Source organism: Hipposideros armiger, unplaced genomic scaffold, assembly GCF_001890085.2.
Source record: "Hipposideros armiger isolate ML-2016 unplaced genomic scaffold, ASM189008v1 scaffold_374, whole genome shotgun sequence".
Lineage (NCBI taxonomy): Eukaryota > Metazoa > Chordata > Mammalia > Chiroptera > Hipposideridae > Hipposideros > Hipposideros armiger.
The window spans coordinates 1,673,137-1,695,130 of NW_017731724.1; the positions used below are offsets into that span (position 1 = coordinate 1,673,137).

The 21,994-nt window shown below is 38.4% G+C and overlaps 1 protein-coding gene across 1 annotated transcript in view; it reads left to right on the forward strand.

The window, feature by feature from the left end:
- The first annotated feature begins 697 nt into the window (after positions 1 to 697).
- MARCHF6 (membrane associated ring-CH-type finger 6) overlaps positions 698 to 21,994 on the forward strand; it is a 47,834-nt gene continuing 26,537 nt past the window's right edge. Inside the window, exons 1-10 of the mRNA XM_019662397.1 lie at positions 698 to 791; positions 2,262 to 2,335; positions 4,779 to 4,922; positions 9,771 to 9,843; positions 11,183 to 11,351; positions 12,849 to 13,038; positions 14,313 to 14,374; positions 14,985 to 15,017; positions 17,213 to 17,264; positions 21,261 to 21,319. Coding sequence (XP_019517942.1) covers positions 4,793 to 4,922; positions 9,771 to 9,843; positions 11,183 to 11,351; positions 12,849 to 13,038; positions 14,313 to 14,374; positions 14,985 to 15,017; positions 17,213 to 17,264; positions 21,261 to 21,319 — 768 coding nt within the window. The 5' untranslated portion in view covers positions 698 to 791; positions 2,262 to 2,335; positions 4,779 to 4,792. The remainder of the gene's footprint in view (positions 792 to 2,261; positions 2,336 to 4,778; positions 4,923 to 9,770; positions 9,844 to 11,182; positions 11,352 to 12,848; positions 13,039 to 14,312; positions 14,375 to 14,984; positions 15,018 to 17,212; positions 17,265 to 21,260; positions 21,320 to 21,994) is intronic.

Sequence of the window (21,994 nt, forward strand, 5' to 3'; positions counted from 1 at the left end):
GGAGCGAGTGAGCACGATGGATCCCTTGCGGTTCCTTCTTGTGTGGGGGGGCCACCCCAGGCAGGAATGAACAGATGTGCCCCAAGAGCTGGCTGGGAGAGTGAGGGGTGAGCTGCTGCCCTCTGGCCGCAGACCTGACCTGGGCTCCGGTAGCTTATGCTTAACGTGACCCCAGGCTCACTTCTCCCTGGCCTGGCACTTGCGTGGCCTTACCCCTCCCCCAATTGCATGTGCATGTGCCTCTCTCTGGCTCCCTCTTGTGGAGTAAAGTGAAGCTAAGGGAGAGCCGTTCCTGCTCACCGTTGTTCCTTAACTTTCTGTAGAGGGTGACCTGGTAGGACTGGACTTAGGACTTCAACTTGAAACGGTTAGGACACTAATCGTGACCTGATTTAGCATTTGTTAGTCATGGAATAGTGCAGTTTTAAATAAAAACCTGTTATTTTAGACACTGTATACTTACAGAGCTCTTGTAAAAAGGAACAATGAACCCCATTATATATTAGAAGTTTGTTAGTTTATGATATATACCATTTGATTACCATCCTAATCACATATTTTAGTTCTGTGTTGTTCATTAATGTTTTACCAAGTGATAGACTTGCTTTAACATGCAATATTTTAGTTTTGGGTGGTTATTATTATTCTTTTAGTTATAACCCAAGGTAATTCAATTTTTCTTTTTGATTAACAGACATATGTAGAGTGTGTCGGTCAGAAGGAACACCCGAGAAACCTCTTTATCACCCTTGTGTATGTACTGGCAGTATTAAGTTCATCCATCAAGAATGGTGAGTCATCCTTTTAGAAAACTTGATGTTGGAGCTCCAGTTTTGTCATCTATGTAAGGTGGATTGTTTTAATGAACTTCCTCTATAATTAGTTTTTAAAAAATTTTTGTTGGGAAAATTTGCAAATTACCCATATTCCTTAGTCCCATGCTTTGTTATTTGGTAGATTGTCTTCCAGGTGCAGGTGAGTGCCATTGTTTAGTCTGCCATGAAGAGCTCATTTGGTTCACTGGAAGTGTTAATTCAGGTCTTCTAGTTTTGCTTGGCCTGATAACAGCTTACATTATGAAATGCTTTGTGCCGTGTAGTGAGTGCTCAGTGCTTCTACACATTTTACCTCATTTAATCCTTACAAAAACCATGAGGTGGAGTTGTTGTTGTTGTTGTTGCTGCTGTTATTATTATTGTTATTGTTATTCAGATGAGGAAACTGAAGTATAGAAAGGTTAAATAACTTGTCCTAGGTCACATAGCCAGCAACTTAGAGACAGAACCAGGATTCAGACCTAGCCCCCTGGGTGGCAGTATTATCAGACCAGTGTTAGAACTGATGTTGATGCCTGAAGGTTCTTCATATTCAGTTAGCTTTGAGGAGATTACAATTTAGATTAATTTAATCTTTTTAATAGTAGGAATACATACAGAGGGTGCCAAAAATGTATACATATTTTAAGAAAGGAAAAAACTCTTAAAATTGTAATACTCAATATGTATGAGTATACCAGTAACAAAAGATGAATACAAGTCATGTTTGCCTTCTGCAATTATAAGAGGTGCTCAAAGGGGTTACCATCAGCGTCCAGACACTTCTGATTACGGCGAACTGCTTGAGCAACGCTGACCATAGTGTCCACTTGTATGGCTGCACATGCCGTTTCAGTTTCTTCCTGAAGTACCGCCAGGGTAGCCAGTTTTCTACGGTACACCACATCCTTTAGGGTCCCCCATAGGTAGTAGTCAAGGGGTGTTAAGTTGGAGGTTCTGTTGCATACTCGCACCTCCATTGTCATACTTGTACAACAGTCTCGAATGTCAAATACCACTTCAAAATGGTCTTGTGCTCCTCGAGCAGCAACCGTGCTTCCGCCGTTTCCTTTGACTGGCCTGCCTGTCGCATGCTGACGCTAGCATTCATTTGATTAATGCCATCTTTTGAGTGAACATCATACTACACATTGCTATCATAATTCAGTTCAACTTCAAAAAGTAATACATAGATAACAGCTCTTAAAATGTGTATACATTTTTTTGGCACCCCCGGTATTTTTATCTTTACTGTAAGTTATTGTTTTGTACTCTTAGAAGGCATCTGGTATAAAACGTTGGGAATATTCTAAATTTGGAATTGTCAAAATTGTAAAAGCTCTATGATGTGTAAAGTTTTAATGAAACAGAACATTAGTCTTCAATCAGACCTTAAAGCTTCCTTGTTAAAAAATACTGTACTTACGAGTGTATTTGTAATTGCAGCTTAGTTCAGTGGCTGAAACACAGTCGAAAAGAATACTGTGAATTATGCAAGCACAGATTTGCTTTCACACCAAGTAAGTAACTTTAGTTTTCACTGTGTATTTGGGTTATAACTGGCCACATGAAGGCGTTTAACAAGTGAAAAGTAACTATTTTCAACACAGTTTGTCTTTGATAGTAATGGGAAGAAGTATTGCTATAACATTTTAGAAAATATTTTACAAAAATACTTGTTGGCTTTTAACACATATTTGTAAGACAGATTGATTTAATTTGTGGGATTTTTTTCTTCATATTTTTATTATGGACAAGTTCAAATATATGCAAAAGTATAATGAGCCCACATGCAGGTATCCATCAGTTTAATCCATTTTCAACTCATGGCCTTTACATGGCATTAATCATGCTCTTGTTCTCCACCTCTTCATCCTTTTTTTTTTAGGCTGAGCCATCCTGCCACCTGTTGGCAGCTCAGCTCGGGCTGGGCATCGAACCACTGTTGCTCAGAGCTCGCACTCTTGAGCGAGCTCTTAACCAACTGAGCCACTTGGCCGGCCCTTGTCCATTCTTTTTAAAGCAAATCCCATTATTTACAATTTTATTTGTATATATTTTAATGTGTATCTCTAAAAAGTAATGGTTCTTTTTTAAAAATATAATTATAATACCATTATTTACCCAGAAAAATTAATAACGATGTCTTGATTGTATCAAATATACCACTGTTCAAATTTGGGATATCTTTTGAGTTAAAATTGTGTAGGTTGGAATAATAATAAAGACAAAGTTTTAATTCAATTTTTTAATGTATTGAGGGGATATTGGTTGATAAAATTATGTAGGTTTCAAGCGTATTTCTGTAACACATCATCTGTATATTGCATTATGTACTCGCCACCCAGAGTCAGATCACCTCCTGTCACCTCCCTACCAACTCCCTGCCCTTTGGTAACCGCTATATTGTTGCCTGTGTCTATGTTAACTCACTTTTTTAAATGAGACTTTTAAGCTCAAAATTTTGTAAGCCTATGGTAAATATTTTGCAGGTCTTTAAAATTTCAATTATATTTTATAATTCCTCTACCTACTGATTGATATTTAATGTTGTTCATGGTAAACAATTAGAGGACTCTTCTGGCAGATTATTAAAAATGTGAAGCGTAATTTTTATTCTGGATCCTAGTACATTGCCCTCTTCCCCCAAAGATTTTTTTGTGTTTTAGTATATGTTTTTTAAGTACCTTGAGCTGCTGAGTATAAACACTGTAAATTAGTATTAGTTTTAGCTTGGGTTATGTGATGAGTATAAGTGATTAAAGTCATTACAGTTTTCACGTTCGAAGCTTTATATTCATCACCATCAAAATGCCATTTCTCATATTTCATAGTCTTTAATTTTTTGTAGGGCATAAAAACTACAGCTTAGTTTTATAGCAAACTGTAAGACTAGTTGAATATCTTTGTGAAGTTTGATTAGAAATATTTGAGTGAGCCTTTTTACTTTGAGACCAATAAAAACTTGTGTTTATACATTTTAGTTTTCATTTGACAGCCATATGTTCTCTTTATGTTTCTCAAAAACTATTTACTGGTTTAATGACTCGTTCTTATGTATCAAGTATCTTCTTAAAGTAAGTGATCTTTGTGGGTATGTTGTAAAACGTTGCTATTTGTTAAATTGTTTATTCCTTAATGTTTGTAGCTAGGAACATTTTTGTGAAAATGCACTCATAAATTTTAGACATTGATTTTAAAACCTTATACATCATAATTCCTTGTTTTGGCCTCATTGGAGAAAGAGGTGCTTATTTTAACTGTGTTCTTTTGGAGATAACCTGCGGTAGAACAGTGGTTTTCATTGGAACCATTTAAAAAAAGGAAATCTTTCTAAAACATGGCAAACCCTCTTTCTCTGACTGTATTGAACCACATCTTGCAGAGTTGAAAAGCCCTGAATTGACTTACCATTTGGAAGTTAACTATTGTGTTAAAATCAGGAGGTGGAGGCTTACAAATGCCGTGGGTTGTTTGCTCCACATAAAATGGCTCTCTGGAGACTGCTGTGCTTTTTGAATGCTGTGCTGAAGGCTGGTATTTGAAGGGAGGTTTGTTCTTAATGACTTGTCATCAGCTTCATCTTTTATTCCTTTTGTTTTATCTGATCTTTCGTATTGGAAACCATATGATTATATTGTTTGAATGCTAAAATATGTGTAAATTAGTTTTGCATGAAGTTCATGGCTGTGAGTGAGGGATGTGGATGTCCCTTGAGTCTTTTTTTCCTGCTCAGAGGCCTTTTGTGTTGGCTTCTGCATTTCACATGTGATTTGCTCTGATAAATGACTTTTGGGTAAATGTGGTATTATTATAAATATTTGATTAACTTTTTTATAAGAAATTTATTTAAGTGTAATACAAACATTGAAAGTTAAGAAAGCTCTACATGCCTATTTTATATTTATGAATTAGGCTATTTTTAAATATTCATGAAATTATATACACTTTTTTTTCTAATAGTTTATTCTCCAGATATGCCTTCACGGCTTCCAATCCAAGACATATTTGCTGGACTGGTTACAAGTATTGGCACTGCAATACGATATTGGTTTCATTATACACTTGTGGCCTTCGCATGGTTGGGAGTTGTTCCTCTTACAGCATGTGAGTATTCATTCCTCTGTGGTTAAGAGTTATTTAAACATTGTGTAATTATTTAATATTATACAGTAATATTGCATTATATTTCTGTTCAAATGATAGTTAATTATTTGATGTTGTAATGTCATATGTTAGGAAAGCCTCTCTTAGAAAGTATTATTCATCTGAATTAAGTATTTTTTAATAGGTCATTTTCTTAAATGGATGTAGGAAAGAAAAATACAGCATATAGAGGTTAATAATGAAAGTTCTTGAAATAAATGAAAAAGCAAAATCAATAATTGGAAGGAACTTGAATTTTATTCCTTGGAGTATGTTAGAGCTTCAAGGATTGCAAAAAATGGATTCTTTGGAGAAATCCCCCCCCCCTTAAAAGTCACTCACATATATAGTGGACCTGAATAATTGGGAGGCTTATCTTTCAAATACATGTGCTCTCAGGGAGGTTAGTACACTAACCCTTAGTTGATACCTTTTGGGTTCTTTGTTGTTCTTAAAGGCATGGAGGGAAGTATATGGTGTCAGAGTATATAGTTCGAATTCTTTGGAGTTAAAAGCAAACAAGATTTTTGAATATGCATAAATATAATTAATACCCTCATGTCTCCTTAAAATAAGCTTGATCATTTATGAAAATGAAAATCGTGGGTGATACACCAAATAGCACAGTATGGACTTAGAAGAGTGAATTCGTGAGCTAGAAGATTGAGCAAGGAGTTCTCTAGGATGTGACTCAGAGACAAGCAGTTGCAAGGATGAGGCAAAACTGAGAGATGGAGGCTGCACCGAGCATCTGTCTAGTAAGTAGTTCCAGAAGGCAGAGAGATAATGGAGATGAGGAGAGGATTGGTGTTTTTAGATTGAAAGAGAGAGCTGATCTGATAAAGGACAGACTCAACAAACCCAGAGACATTGGAAAGTTTTCCAGTGCTGACTAGGGTGGTGTGTAGGCGTTACATACACTTCCAGATTATCCCACAAAGGAATGAAGATCAGAGTAGTGTCAGACAAAACCAGCATTTTTTTTCCTTTTTTTTTTTTTTTTTTGCTAAAACTAAAAGTAGACACTTCAAATTGAATGCTAGAAGACAGAAACTTCAGAATTTGACAAATTTTTGAACCTAAAATCTTTTACCCATAAATTATTCTCAGATGGAAAAACAGAATACAGGCATTTTAGTAAATGCAAGGGCTTAGAAAGTTTACCACTTCAAACTATGAAATAAGTGTTTGAGAATATATTTTACTAAAATGAGCAGAAAGGAGCAAGGAATCAGAGAGAGAAAGATGTTAGCTACAAAAAAAAAAAAGAACAAATACTTCTTATAGCTAAGTTAATCTACAGTAATTAATAATTTTTAGTTAATAACAACCTGGAACTAAAATTCTAGACAGTCTTAACATGGGAGAAATTGTGAGGGGAGGATAAGATGTTTGTCATATTTGTGGGGAGATTATAGATGGCACTAGATGTAAATAGGAAATAGAGTGTAACTATGCATTAAAAATACAGGCATAAGGGGCCGGCCGAGTGGCGCGTTGGTTAAGAGTTGGCTTGGGACACCAGCAATGAATAGCAGGCCCCCCACCCCCACCCCGGTTGGGATCCCACATGTGGGCCAGTGATGCTGTGCCATCTACAGCTAAGATGGTGAACAACAGCTCAACCTGGAGCTGGGCTGCCTGCCGTGAGTCGCCAGCCACAGCGTAGGCTGCAGTGGGGCTGGCCGGCAGCGGGTGTGAGCTTTCATGAACTGCCGTGAGCAGCTGTCCAATGGCTGGCGAGCGACTGCCTCACCCGGGAAGAGCACAATGATCACAATACCAACATGCGCCAGTGAAGCAACGTCCTCCACAACTAGACTGACGAACAAAAGGACAGCAACTTGCTTGTTCCCCTTCCCCGATCCCCCAACGCTGTCCCACTCCCCTAATTCCCCAATAAAATTTTTAAAAAAGAAAAAAAATAGAGGTGTAACCAAATAGAATCCAGAACTATTGTAGATGCCTACCTGCATTGTTACCTGATTAACAACAGAGGCCACTGCTGCTCAGTGGAGGAAGAATGGGCTTTTTAATAAACGGTCCAGTGTCAAGTAGACGTCCATATGGGGAAATATAAACCATATCATTATCTCATAGCTAACACAAAAATTTATTCAAAATGGGTCATAAGTGTGATCTAGGAACATTAAAACCAAAAAGTTCTAAAAGAAAATATAGAATTACCATAAAAGAAAATACTGATAATTGGACTTAATTAAAATTAAAAACTTTTATTCATGCTCAGATAACTTTAAGAGAGAAAAGCATGCCACATCGTGAAAGAAGATATTTGCCATACACATATCCTACAAAAGACTTGTATCTAGAGTATATAAAGGACTCTTATAAATCGGTAAGAAAAAGGCAAACAACCCAGTTAAAAAGTGGACAGATGATTTGAACAGGTGTTTCTGGGAGAAGGATTAAAGGCTAATAAGCACATGAAAAGATGCTCAGTACTACAGGTCATCAGGGAAATGCACAAGGAGATACTGCTACATACGCAGCAGAATGGCTAAAATTAATACAAGACAGTGCCAAATGTCTCGTAAGGTTGGACCATCTGGACATACATTGATGGTGGGAGTGTATATGGTGTAACCACTTGGGAAAACTGTTTGGGTAGGACCTGCCAGTGCTAAATACTAGGAATGCCTTAAGAGGCAGCTGTTCCATTCCAGGGAATATAGCTAACAGAACCGAGAGCCTGCTGTCCACTAAAAGACATGTGTATAAGAATCATCACAGCAGCTTTGCTGATAAATGTTAAAAACTGGAACCACCTAAGTGCCTACCAACAGTACTAGAACGGATACATTCTGATTTATCCATACAATGGATACTACACAGCAGTGGGAAAAGCTGACTATTGTGACATGGAATAACGTGGATGATTTTCACTTTTTTGAGAAAAAGAAGCCAGATACAAAAGAGTATGGTTTGTATGATTGCTTTTATGTGATATTTAAAAATAGGCCACATTGATCTATGTTAATAGAGATCAGAATAGTGGTTACCTTTTGCCAGCGATATTGACTTGGAAAGAGCTTGAGGGAGCCTTCTGGGGAGCTAGAAATGTTGAATATCTTGATTTAGTGGCAGTTATCTGAATAAGTACATATATAAAAATTTACCCAATCATACACTTAAGATTTATGTAAATTTTACCCTAATAAAAAGTAATGCAACAAAACTTAAAGGTAATTGCTAGAAGAATAAGACAATTGGTTTTATCCTGGGGAGTAGGAAACAAATAAAATTTGGAAAGTCCAAAAAAAGAAAGACAAAAAGGGAGGGCAGAAGGAGGGAAGTAAAAAAGAGGTAGGATAAGGTTGCAGCATCTGTGATCATAAGGCATTAGATTTCTCTATTGCAAGATAGAGCCTCACAGTTGTGAACGTTTAAAAGTGTTCCACTATGAGAGAGAAGTACAAAGCAGCCCAGATTCATGCTAGAAGGATTTGTTAGCAAATGCTAGCAAAAAATGCTAGCTAGGGAGAGTCTTAGTAGGATGCATTCAAGATGAAAAGCTTTAAAGGGGGAAAAGCATTATATTTCATATTAATAAAAGGCACAGTCCACTGAGAAAATAACACTTAAGAACTTTTATGTATCAGAAAATAGGACTTAGAAATATGGAGAGCATTCACAGTTATAGTGGAAGACTAACACACTTCTCCGAAATCAGTAGATCAAATTATCAAAAACTAAGTAAGGACTTAAGAGGATTTAAGTAACACAGGTAACAAGCTTGAATCTGTTCTGACTTGTTCATACACAGACACACACACACACACACACACAATCTAAATTATGTTACACAGTACATATTCTGTAACAATTTTTCTTTAAGTTAGCAATGTACTGTGTCTGTGTTTTCATGTAAGTACATGTGGAGTTACCTTATCTTTTAATGGATGCATAGCACTCTGTAGTAAGGAGGCCTATCATTTGTGAACCCATTTTTCTATCTATAGACGTGGTTTGTTATTAGTTTTACTTTGTTACAAGCATACTTGCTTTGAATATTTTATATACATATGTAAGTAATTTCTGTTACAGAGAATCTTTTCCTACCATTCCATTGTGAGTTGGCTTTTGAAAACAGCCATTGAAGTCACTGAAAATTTCAGATACAAGGCTACCAGGAATAATTAAACTAATATACAAGCTCTAGTTTCAAAAGAAAATTTCAGCGGTTTCCTCTTGGCCCCTGTTTCCAAATCTCTTTCTGCCTTTTCTGGCTAAGGGATGGTGTCTGTACATTCACCCACACTTCATTTTTCCCTTCATGGCTAGATTTAAGATTTCCTCTTTTGGGGGACCCTTGAATCTGTTTTTTAAAACAATGTTTGTTAGTTTGCTATTCATGCATGGGAACATGTACTCTATTGGTAAGTCCTCTTCGTTGCAAAAATGTGTACTCCCTAAACTGAAAACCTTTATTTCCATGAGCAGACTCAATGGATTTTAGAACACTAGGTTAAAAAAATTCTCCATATTATAATTTTAGAGATATCTTTACTTTAGATTTCTTTTCCTTTTCAGACAAGCTCTTTCAGCAAGTGACTCTAGAGAGAATCTAAACTTTTAAGCGTTACTGTGTAACATTTACTGTTCACTGTCACTATTTTTATACCTCACCATTGTGGCTTAAGTTTAGTATTTTGAGGCTCAGCCTTGTAAAGACTAAATGTTTATTCCAGTGGCATTCACAGTATTCCACTTTACTGCTGTGTATTTGAGCGACTGTGTGAGTTCCTGATGAGAGTCGTGACTGTGTGCTGTCTTGTCCTTTTTTGGTAGGCCGCATCTACAAGTGCTTGTTTACTGGCTCCGTGAGCTCACTACTGACACTGCCACTGGACATGCTGTCCACGTGAGTATGCAACCTTTTGATGCAGACGGGCTCGTTTTCTCCTCCACATACTTATTTTTGTTATATTTTGAAAAGTCTACAACAAATAGTTGTTATTACTGGTGATGACAAGGAAGGAGTAGAGAATATTTTAAACCTATCAAGAGTTTTAATATCGGGAGGGTTCCTCAGCAAGAGAGTGGTTAGGAGGGCTGGCCGAGTGGCTCAGTTGGTTAAGAGCTCGCTCAAGAGTTTGAGCTCTGAGCAACAGCGGTTCGATGCCTGGCCTGAGCTGAGCTGCCGCTAAGCTGCCAATAGGTAGCAGGATGGCTCAGCTAAAAGAAAAAAAAAAAAAAGAGTCGTTAGGATTCCTCTTTTAATCAGAGTATATTTCAGATACTATCCGAGGGCCACATCAGTTGAATTAAGTTTGGAGCTACTAGGCCGTGGTTTCCCAAATTGACCCTTCCTCAGGTATTCCATGGGGGAAAAACGCCATTCCATAATGACAGTGGATTTCCAAAGGCCACTAAGATTCTTGAGTTGTCTTTGAATTGTCCTGAGCTCAGGATAGACTAGGGAAGGATAAGCCCCTCCAGAAAGGAAGAGAACAAAGAGGTCTTCAGTATTATAATACTCCATGTATTTTCGTGTATGATTATAAAGGAACCATACTTCGTCTATCTGAAGTTGTTGAGGAACTGATACACTTTTGGTGTACTTGCAGTTAGCATGAAAATGTAATCTGCTTTCTAAGTGACAGATTTCTGAAGTGTGTTACAGACTTCATCTTACACATCACATACTGGGTATCTCTCGGCCATCCTTTCTTTACATTGTCATCAGGCCTTTCTGGGAGTGCTTGTCTGCCTTTCTGATTGGTTGATTCTGTTCATTTGTGTGGGCTAACGCATCAGCTCACCAAGTTTGTAAAACTGTGTAAAATAAGGACAAGGAGATTCTTAGTGAGGGTTGAACAGAGTTCTTCATTTTAGTCAATTACATACATAGTAGGCCTTTTTTGGCACTTGTGGTGTTTTGCTTACCACCTTCCTATTTCTAAGACATGTTCAAAGAGAGGCAATGGATAGTTAATTTCTGTGTAGTTTTAATGTTATTCTTTGCCTACTAAAATATAAACACATAATACAAATGTATAAAATATATTTGGCCAGCTTATAATATATGTAGAATTTCATCGTCCTTAGAAATAATTCTTTTTGAGAAATTGATTTTCACCCAGAAAATTCTGAGTTTTCTGGCTGTTCTTTCTAAGTTTTTACTGTAAAATGAAATGTTACCTGTGGTTTCTTAATTTTAGGTGTTCTTTGGAGTAATGTATATAATTTTTTTTTAATAGGGACAATTTATTGGCGGATTGTTTGCAGGGTTGCTTTGTGGTGACATGCACACTGTGCGCGTTCATCAGCCTGGTGTGGTTGCGTGAGCAGATTGTCCACGGGGGAGCGCCGGTGTGGTTGGAGCACGCGGCTCCACCCTTCAATGCTGCTGGGCACCCCCAGAATGAGGTAACGCCCTTCACCCTGAGCTCATGTTGTGCGGGCAGCACACAAGAATTATGGTCACCCTCTAAGACCTAAACCCTTGGCTTCTGTGTTCCTCATTGCAAAACAGGATTGTGAAAAGGTTTGGAAGGAAATAAGGGGGTGTGAAAATCACAAGAATGCCACTGTCACTTTGCCTCCTCATTTTCTGGCGAGACTGGGAACAGTATTGGGGGTATACTAAGGTGCCCTTTCATTCCCTCTGCCTGGGTTAACTACTTAACGCTGGCTTGGATGATAAAATACAAACTTCCTGCACATGCCCCTGACTTGCTGGGTAACAAACAGTAAGGAGGCTGCCTACCCTGTTTGTTCATCAGTTTTTTTGTGTGTAAAATGTCCCACCTTCACTGCTTCCAGGAGGAACATGCCCCAAAGTAGAAAAATTGGAACGCTATTGATAACAATTTGTGCAATTTTACTTTTTCTTTATGACAGATGGCATGCTTAGATGCAAGAGCATTTGCTAGAGCCATTAAGAAGGAGGTTATAATAAATGATATTTAGCATTTTGCATGCTGAGAAATTATGGGGCTGAAAACATCAAAAATTAGCTACTTACATATGAAAACAGTTCACACTTCATAAAATTTTATTATGAAAAAAATGACTGTAAAGATACTCGATAATTAACAACTTAATTTTTCATTTAGTGACCTACTTTTGTTATCGTGTGGATTGATTTCATCAAATTCTGCCATACCTTTTTCTCTACAGGATTAAGCGTGCAACTTCTCCTTTGAAAACCACACATACAAAACGGGACTATAAGGAAAGGATACTGTGCTTATCTAGTATTAACACTTGATCATTGTACCTCATGTTTTGAAGCCTTTAGTGCATTTCTTTTAGAAGGTTTGACTCTGTGGGAGTTGAGTGTTTGAATTAAGTACAACTATGTCTTTGCTTGTGGTAGGTAGCAGAGCTCAGGACGAGCAGAGAAGAGGGTGTGGGAACTGAGAAAGTCTATCTGGACAGCTTACCTGCTGGGCAGAAATTAGACATGTTTTCCTTGAGTGTTTAGCTGATAACTGAGAATTAAGTTATGCGTCTGTACTCGCATGTGTATAAACAAATAGATGCATAAATAAATAAATTTTCATCCCTGAGGCGGTCATTAGACACAGGAGCTGTCCTACAAAGAAGGATTATAGAATGATGTAGTCAAGATAGCCAGATTTGTTCACCAGTCTTCTGTAATGCTTCATGAAATGGTAATCCCCCAATTGTACTGAGTGGCTGTATACACTGAAGTGAGTTCATGTCCTTATATGCCAAGTTGGTGCAAGGCCAGGTGCATTTAGAAAAGATGACTTTGAGAGGTGTTTTTTAAATTTTAATAGAGTTTGTGTTTGATAGCTAATTTGGTTGTTTTTTTTAGAAAGCAGAACACAATTTGGAAATATGTAGAGCGAAACTGAGACACATTAGCTAAATATCTGGGCCCTTTTGTCATTTCAGGCTCCAGCAGGAGGAAATGGTGCTGAAAATGTTGCCCCTGACCAGCCCGCTGACGCAGCAGCCGAGCATGCCGTGGTGGGGGAGAACCCAGATGCCCAGGACGGGCCGGCCGAGGAGGAGGAGGAGGAGAATGAGGAAGAAGACGAGGCCGGCGGGGAGGACGCGGCCGACGCCAACAACGGGGCCCAGGGTAATGGCCGCGGCGCCGTCCTTCCCTTCCTGCTGGACAATAAGTGCACCCCCAGCTTGCCTTGGGGAGAAGGACTGGAATTTTCAAAATCTGATGGGTTTCCAGTTCTATTTCTGGCCTGTTTTTACTTTATTTTGGCAAACTTGCGTTTATGGCTATACACATGTATACTTCTTTTTTTTCTGTGAAGCAGAACACATTTTGTGTTTTAAAATCCCACACTACGCAGGACTTTTGTAAGATGGATAAGAAGAAATTATTTGTAAGTTGGAAGAGATCCTAGTTTTTTTTTTAAAAAAGGCATTTGATACAGATTTATCTTCTAGCTCAGCACCTCCTTTTCTGTCCTCCCACCCCAGAGTTTAAGCGCTACACTGCCTCTGGGTCCGCTTGACATTGCTGATATCTGTGTGCCAGGCACTCACACGCCAGGCACCTGCCTTCATGGAGTTTCTGCTCCAGTGAAACAGTAGGAATATCCAAGGGAGCAAAGTTGTCATTACACATCGATCGTTGTGCAGGTTTCTGAGGATGCTACTGGGAGAGCCCTGTTCTAAACCAGATCCCGCGGGTAGCTCAGAGGGAGTGACGCTTGAGCTGAGGCCTGAGGAGTGAGCAAGAGCTGGTTGTAGAAGGGCAGCGAGGGGCCTTTGCAGGAAGAGGCGAGTGTGTCCAGAGGCTCGGAGAACGCAGCTCGCCCACGGCCCTGGGCTCTGTCTCTTGGTCCAGTGCAGTCGTTCCCAACTGACTGTTTTTCTTCCTTTCTTGCTCCACATAGTATTTCTTTCTATTGCTCCCTTCCCTTTAAAACCTTTCAGTGGTTTTAAAATCTTCACTTTAGAATCTTTTCAGTGATACCACAGAGCAGAATGAAGTCCATGCTTCCCGTTGCTCCTGTGTGAGCGCATCCCTGTCTGTCTGCCTTTCGTCTCTACCTCCTGCCTCCTCGCCCGGCGAACCCCAGCCTCCTGGCTTCCTCACTTTATCCTCCACCACCAGTCATCCCTGGTTCAGAGCTGTGAATGCCTCTTTTCACATAACCCTATTTATTTCCTTTGTAGCACTTACCACGATCTAGAATCACCTGATTTATTTGTATGTTGTATTTCTTTATATATTCTTATTGCCTAATAAGCACATACTCGCATGGGAAAATTTTAAATGTGGTTTAGCTTCTCAACAACAGCTTATAAAACACCGAATTAAGAGAGTGCATTTTATCATTTATAGTTCAGGTTCCGTCAGTAATCTTTAAACTACAATTATGTTTTCAGACGACATGAACTGGAACGCATTAGAATGGGACCGAGCTGCAGAAGAGCTGACGTGGGAGAGAGTGAGTCAGACGTCTATCAGGCATCCTAGTGTTTTCATTCTGAAGTGCTTTTAAAGTTGGGCATATTTAGCTGTATACACTAAATTCGTAGTTACATTTGATGAAAACTTTAATAGAACTTTAATTTCTAGAAAAAGTTAGGTGATGTTTTGTTTGTGGTAACAGTATTAAAAATATTATGATGAATATTTATTGATGACCTTTTTTCTACTAGACTTTAATACAAACCTTGCTCTACTTAGGGAATGTTTAACCTGAAATTGTGGACTTTCAAAAAATTAAGTAAAAGTTTAAATTTAAGTATTATTCTGATGCTTTAGTTGACATTGTAATCTATCATGAAATCTTGATTGGCTCTGTATCTAATGTCAGAGTAAAAGCCAACATGCAGTTTTTTTATTTTATAATCATGATTTGGAATAAAAGAAGACTTGAAATATAAAACTCCCCAAACAGAAGTTTTTTACTCTCTGAAAATGATAGGCCATATTGGAAAGTAGTGGGTAAAGATTATGTTTAAAGATATTGAAAAGAAAATGAGACTTTTTCATAAATAGAATTTAAAAATCCTATTTTATCTTGAATTAATGCATATTATTATTTATTTTAGATGCTAGGACTTGATGGATCACTAGTTTTTCTAGTAAGTAAAGCTAATATTTTTTAATAATAGAATTGTGACTTAATTATTTTAGTGATTCAGTGATTTAGATTTTTCAATATGTGTTGGCTTTTTATACTAAAGATCAAAATGCCCTTTGATTTTTGATTAGTCGATATGTTGAAAAAAGTTTATGTGTATTGAAAATATTGGCAGAGCATAAAGGTAATACCATTTAAAAAGGAAATTACTAAATATTTGATTTTTAGAAAAGAAAACGAAATACGAAGTTAATGGTAGTTAAGAAGACCTTGGTCTTGTAACGTTCCCCTTTGCAGTGTTTAATGCCTAAACTGGTGGGAACCGAGCAGCTTGGTGTTCACAGTGAGAGCCTTAGGCTCATCGTGGGTTTCCCCTTTTTGCCAAACCCCGTCTTTACCTTTAGTAAAGAGTACAATTCAAAGGTGAGGGACAACTCTTCAAAGAACTTGTTCTTTAAAGGAGAAGTGATGCTTTTCTTCTTAAAGATTCTGTAATATAAAATCGCTTGCCATTTGGGATTTTTAAATGGCTTTGGGTATTAAGATGACTTTGGCTGCTGGTAGCAGAACCCCTAGTGACCAAAACAGTAACATAAGAAGTTCAGAGGAAGGATGGGCTTGAGGGGTGCTTGATCCACAGGCCCAACAGTGTCATCAAAGACCCAAATAATTTCCATCCACTTTCTCTCCTGTCAGCAGTGTTGGCTTCCTCCTCTGACTGGCTCCAGATGGGAGCCAGAATAGGAAGTTGAGGTGCATAGCTGTACTGAAGAATGTACCTGGTGGTAATTCACAGATTAGTGAGAATGTGAGACTAGCGAGCTCCTGTTCAAGGTTTGATCACGGTCAGTATAGAAGGTGTCTACATAAATGGCTACATAGTCATTTATACCCCTCACCTCGGCAGTCCCTCATAGATGAGTGACAGAGTATTGAGGCAGTGGTGTTGACTCAAACCCATTCTGATGATTGGAAAAGACCATTTGCAGAGTGATGTCATTCATTCTTGGAAAATTATTTTTAGTATCTACCATGTCCCAGCTATTATGATAGTTCCTGGAGATTCAGAGATGAATGCAGCAGGGTCCCTGTTCTCAAAGATACTTTATAGTTTAGTAGAGAAAAATGAGTACGTGCATGAGGAACTTGAGAGGTACTGTGTGTGAAAGACTCCGTGACAGAAGGTGTGCATAGGACACGAGAGGTACAGAAGAGGGCTTGGTCAGGTGTTTCCCAGGGGAGTTGGTCAGGGAATTTTTAGAGAAGGTATCTTAGAGGTTGAGGCACAAAATATTTTGGGGATAAAAGGACAGTTTGGGAGCCTTAAGGCAGAGAAGCTGAAACAATTCAGGGGCGGTGAGCTGACGTGGTGAGTAGGAGTGTAGCAGTTGGTCATTTTTTAGACAAACTAATCACCCTTCCTGCCCTTGGATTTGTGGCACGTTGGGCACCTGATCAAAATAATCTTTCTAAAAAGAAAACCTTGCAATGTTGGTGGCTCCTTTGGGAAGGGTCATTTAACTGGATGTTTGGAGTGCAGGGGAGGTGGTGGACCTAGACAAGTGAGCTTGGACATTCTGGTGTCAGCATGACTAAAGTGTATGTGACACAGTTAGAGGAATAGGTGGTAGCAGCCATCTTGGAGGTGATAATACGTAACTATGGAAGTGGACCAGTGGCCAGTGAGAATGAGTATTCTGAGGCATGAACAAAGAAAGCCAGGACACCATAGGGAGACAAGGGACCAGGGGAGATCCAGTGACCTTGCAGAAGTCATGAGAACAAAATGGGCACTGAAAGAAGCACTGTGCAGTTTACATTAATATGTTTTTAAGAATTAATGTAGTTTACAAATTTTTCTTCATTTGGAGTTTTTTTCAGTGTCATTTGCTTTAATGCAGTCTGGCAGTTATTTATGAGAATCTGTGTAATTTGTGGAGGATTATTAATTTCTGAACAGGAAATGTTTAATGGATTAATTCCTTTGATTTTTTTTTCCACATGTAACATGTACTTTGAGTTTTATTTAGTTTAGTTTTATAAACTAATGAAAAATGTAAAGTTGCACATAATTTTTGGAATGAAATCTATTATATAGAGTGAACATTTCAATCTTCTAACTGAATATGTGGAGTCATCTAATTAAACATATCGAATAGGAGTTGAATATGTTTTATTAATGCTCTTTTTCTTTAGGAACATGTCTTCTGGGTGGTGTCTTTAAACACACTGTTCATTCTTGTTTTTGGTAAGTGGTGTTTATGCTTTTGTTTATGGTATTATGGTAGGAGGTTAGTTTTCCAGAAGCCTTCTTATATAGGTTTTTGTTTTGTTTTTAAACATAGGAATATATGTAACAATTTAAATAGGAATCCTGTACAGAGCTTTTGTAAGCAACATTGACTTCAGCAACCTGTCGTTACCTACAGTCTCCGCTTCTGCGGGGCGTTTCTGTCTCTCTGTAGAAGCCGATTTTAGACTGACTTGAGAATATACAGTATCCCATGTGGGGAATTAACTTTGCGCTGATTACCTGTGTGCTCCTTCCTGTGGTAAAAGATCTCATTGCCGTCTGTCAAAATCCTGACCAAGACCTTACCAGAGACCCTGGCTTGGGAGCTGTCACCAGAGATGGTTGTGGGCTTGAGGGAAGACAGTGAACCTTCCCCAAGAACCAGATCTCAGTAAATGCAAAGTCTCTACCAGACAATCTCACAACTGTAGCTGTGAGGATTGTGACAACACATGAGTCCCTCCCTTTGGGAGTCATTAGTGTAAGGAAGGAGGGTGGAGGAGACGCAGTGGACAGGCTCTTCTGCTTTGGGAAAGATAGGTAAACTAAGTCAATTAAACCAAGGCCTTAGAATTCAATTCCTGCATCTCTCAAGGAAGAGAGGGTGGAGTCTGATGGAATCAGGTTATTGTTGGGCTGTGCTATGATTGTGTCGCAGAGAGAGACCTCCGGCTCCAGAGTTCTCTAGAGCCATGGTCTTTGAGAAGCCCCTTTCTTTAATGCATGTGATTTACTTCTCAGTTCTGCTGAGGAGGAAGGAGTAGATTTCCCAAGGATCTTCTGCTGAATTCTCAGGTCTTTGCTTTGTGTTGAGGATCACATTGTTGTCCAGAAAGTGCTTGTCTTCAGCAGGAAGCCATGTGGTCAGAAAGACATGGACTATGTAGATAGACGATGAGACAAAAAAATTAATTTCTGAATATTACCTGTGCAGAGCAAAAGAAAATGACAGGTGACTTGCTGAAACAGAACATTTTGAAAAAAGATGGTGAAAATTAATAAAAAGCTCATTCTTTGTTTCCGCTTGTGTATAGGGGTGAAAATGTGTTTGCAGATTATTCTGCATTTTTTTTTCATTATGTAAAATAATTGGTATATAGAGTGTGAAACTGTTTTTTGATCTTGACCAAGTTTTATTTGAGAGAAAACATGATCTATAGAATTTAGTCTTTGCTCTCGCAAGAAAAGCTTAATGCTAAATTAATGTTTGGAGGAACAAGTCGCCTTTAAAACATCAATTAATAGATGTCAGAACTCTTGTTTATATAATATAAAGCAAATCTCATCTAAGTAGATTTCTAATGCAATCTCCCGAGCTTATATAAACATGTGAAATGAATTTGTCTTAGCAAACTTATATATATTATACTTAGGATCTCTTGAAATGAAACAAGAAGTTTTCTTCCTTTTTAGGCATGTAGGTGAACACAGTCATTGGAATTGAGCACACTCATGTTTCTTTCCTACTTGGATTGCTCTACTGCAATTTTCCTCTGGCATTTTCTGGATTCTTGTGGTCATGTACTTCACAGAAATAAACCTTACAACACTGCTGTCTTCCAGCAGAAGAGAATGACCCTGGGAAACTGACCTTAATGTCAGGATACCTCTCTGGTAGTTACTGTGTAATGGGGTAGAAACTGATTGTTACAGTTGGTGCTCAGGTTAATATTTACATATGTAAATAGAGTTGAAATTTGAAGGTTGCCTTTCCCAGGGGCCGCCTTGAGTTACCCTGAGGGGGCTGTGAGAACAAAATAAGAAAAATTACGCATATGTTCTCTTCTTACCATTTAAAATTTTCTTGTACTTTATAATACACATAATATATATTAGTAAAATAATACATGTGTCTAATTTACAATTAAATTTTAAATAAATTTTAGACCCATAAATAAATTTCTACCCATAGAATACTTGATCACAAATGTTTGGCAGATCCCTGTAGATTCACTCTAACTTTTGTCTTAATGGCTGAGCCCCCTCCTCCCTTCCTTAATATTCTAAGCTGTTCAGTTTTTTTTGCAATATATAAAAGATAATTTTTTTTTAAGATTTAAAAATTTTATTGGGGAATTGGGGAAGCGGAACAGTGCTGGGGAATTGGGGAAGGGGAGCAGCCAAGTTGCTGTCCTTCAGCCTTAGTTGTGGAGAGCGCAGCTAGCTCAGCTCCGAGTCCAGTCGCCATCCAGCTGCCCGTGGGCAGCTCGTGGTCACTCAGCTCAAAGTGCTGTGTTCAATTTTAGTTGCGGGTGGTACAGCCCACCATCACATGCGGGAGTTGAACTGGAAACCTTGTTGCTAAGAGCACACACTCTAACCACTGAGTCATCCAGCCGCCCATGGGCAGCTCAGGGCAGCTCAGCTCAAGGTGCCTGTTCAATCTTAGTGGTTGGTGGGTGTAGCCCACCATCTCATGTGGGAGTCGAACCGGCAACCTTGTTGTTAGGAGCACGTGCTCTCACCAGCTGAGCCTTCAGCCATCCGTTGGCAGCTCAGCAGCAGCTCAGCTCCGGCTCAGCTCACTGGCCCATGTGGGAATCAAACCGGCAACCCTGTTGCTCAGAGCTCGTGCTCTTAACCAACTGAGCCACTCGGCCAACCCTGATCATTAAATTTTAATAAGAACAAATTTAAATTTTATTAACATGGCAAGAAAGACTTGAGGAAAAGAAACTAAAAATTCTTACCATAAGAATTTTAAGGATATTTTTTTATTTAACCATAATATCATTATCACACCTTACAAAATTATCAGAATTGAATATTTTCTAGTAATCCAACATATTAAAAATTCCTAGATTGTTTTCTGAAATGTCGTTTTATAGTTGGTTTGTTTGAATGAGGATCCAAATGAGGCCCACACGTTACTTTCGGTTAATTCTTTTCATCTAGAATATTCTTTTGCCCCTCCCCCACATTTTGCCATTGATTTGTTGAAGACACTTAGGTCAGCTGTCCTGTTAGTGTTTGGTGTTTCCATTTGTCTGACTGCTTCTTGTTGATGTCGGTTACCTTGCCCCTTTTTCTCCGTGTTTTCCAAGGGCCTGATTAGATTCAGGCTCAGTAGGTTTGGGACAAATCCTTCACTGGTCATACTTTGCCTATTAATACAACGTATCAGGAGGTAGATGATGTCTCATTCTCCACCTTTATCTGTGGTTCATGTGATATCATTTTGGAGCCTGTACTGGTAGCTCTTCATTTTTCCCTTACGCATCAGATAGTGATCTGTGTGGGTAGTATTTTAGTATCATGCAAATATTTAGTGTTCCATCAACATTTCACCTAATGATTTTATTATCCCTTGATGATAGTTGCCTGAAATAATTTATGTTATTAGGCACTGTAAAATGATTTCTATCAAATTCTGTCATTTTTTACGTTTATTGGCTGGCTTTTCTGTAAAGAACTTATTTTTATCAACTCAAGCTATTTAGTTAGTCCAAACTTGTTAGTTCAGATGGAGCAGAACAGATGCACATTTTTTCCCCTTTAATTATTAGTTTTCAGGGTAAGGAATTGGTGCACTAACTGCTTCCATTGGTGATAAAAGTGTTTTTTGTTATGTTAACTTTTTTTCCCTTTTGTTTTTGTTTTTGGCCTGCCACTGTTTTAATATTATGACACTCATGGATTTATAAGAGTTCAGTATGTTTCCATCAGTTTTGGTCATTGTTGTTGTTATTTTGATACTCACCTCATCTTTCTTTTGCCTGTGACACCCTCTTCACAATGGTTTCTGTGTCCTTTTGCCGTGAGCCTATTAGACCTTGATAATTTTGTTGTTCTCTAGTTATAGAGAATGTCCTAGGAAGTACATTTTTGACCCCAGTTCTGGAATGTTCCATTTCCTTAAGAAGCCCTGGTTCCTTTTAGTGGGCGATGGTATTAGAAGTTTTCGTTGTTTTGATTTTGAAGTTTTCATTGAATTTTTTTCCTCCCTTTTAGCATTTTGTCCTTACCACATTGGTCATTTCTCCCTTGTTGGTTTGGGATTTGAAGAACATGTGAGTATAATACTTTTACAAACTTACTTTCATTAATTACCCTCCCCCTAATTTGATATTTGTTGAGAAGTAATAATATTGTAAAAAGTTCCTTCATTTCTCAGTTGGCCTTATACAAAGGAATAGTGATCCAAAACCATCTTGTTCTTTTAAAACTGGCAGTGGCTCAAGACACAGTAGGTCACGTTGCCAGCTAAGAAGATGTGCTCTGAAATCCCGTAATGCACTCACTGTCTTCCTTCCTGTTGGGTGGGCCAGGGGCATACTGTGGGAAATTTTTCTTGCAGGCTGACTTTGAACCAATTCCATGAACTTGAGTGCTCCCTTCTTTCCCTTTTCTCCTTAGTGAATTTAGCACAGTAACAATGTAACAGTCAATTAAAACAATGGTTTGCCTTGGAATGATGGGCTGTAGTGTTTTTAAAGAATTTGCTTTAATTTTGACATTTTATCATTGTTTTTCAGAGGTAGGTAAATATTTGGATGTACACTTGCTTTTTTGGGGGTGGTGCAGAAAGATTTCAGTCTTTTCAGGATGAGCTGACATATCTGAGATACTAGGTTCAGTTTGTGTATGTGAATCCTGAGAGATCACATTGTGAATGTTCTGAAAAGGCAAAGAGATATATTCCAGTATTTAATGTAGCTCTCTGAATTCTCGCTAATTGAATGCAG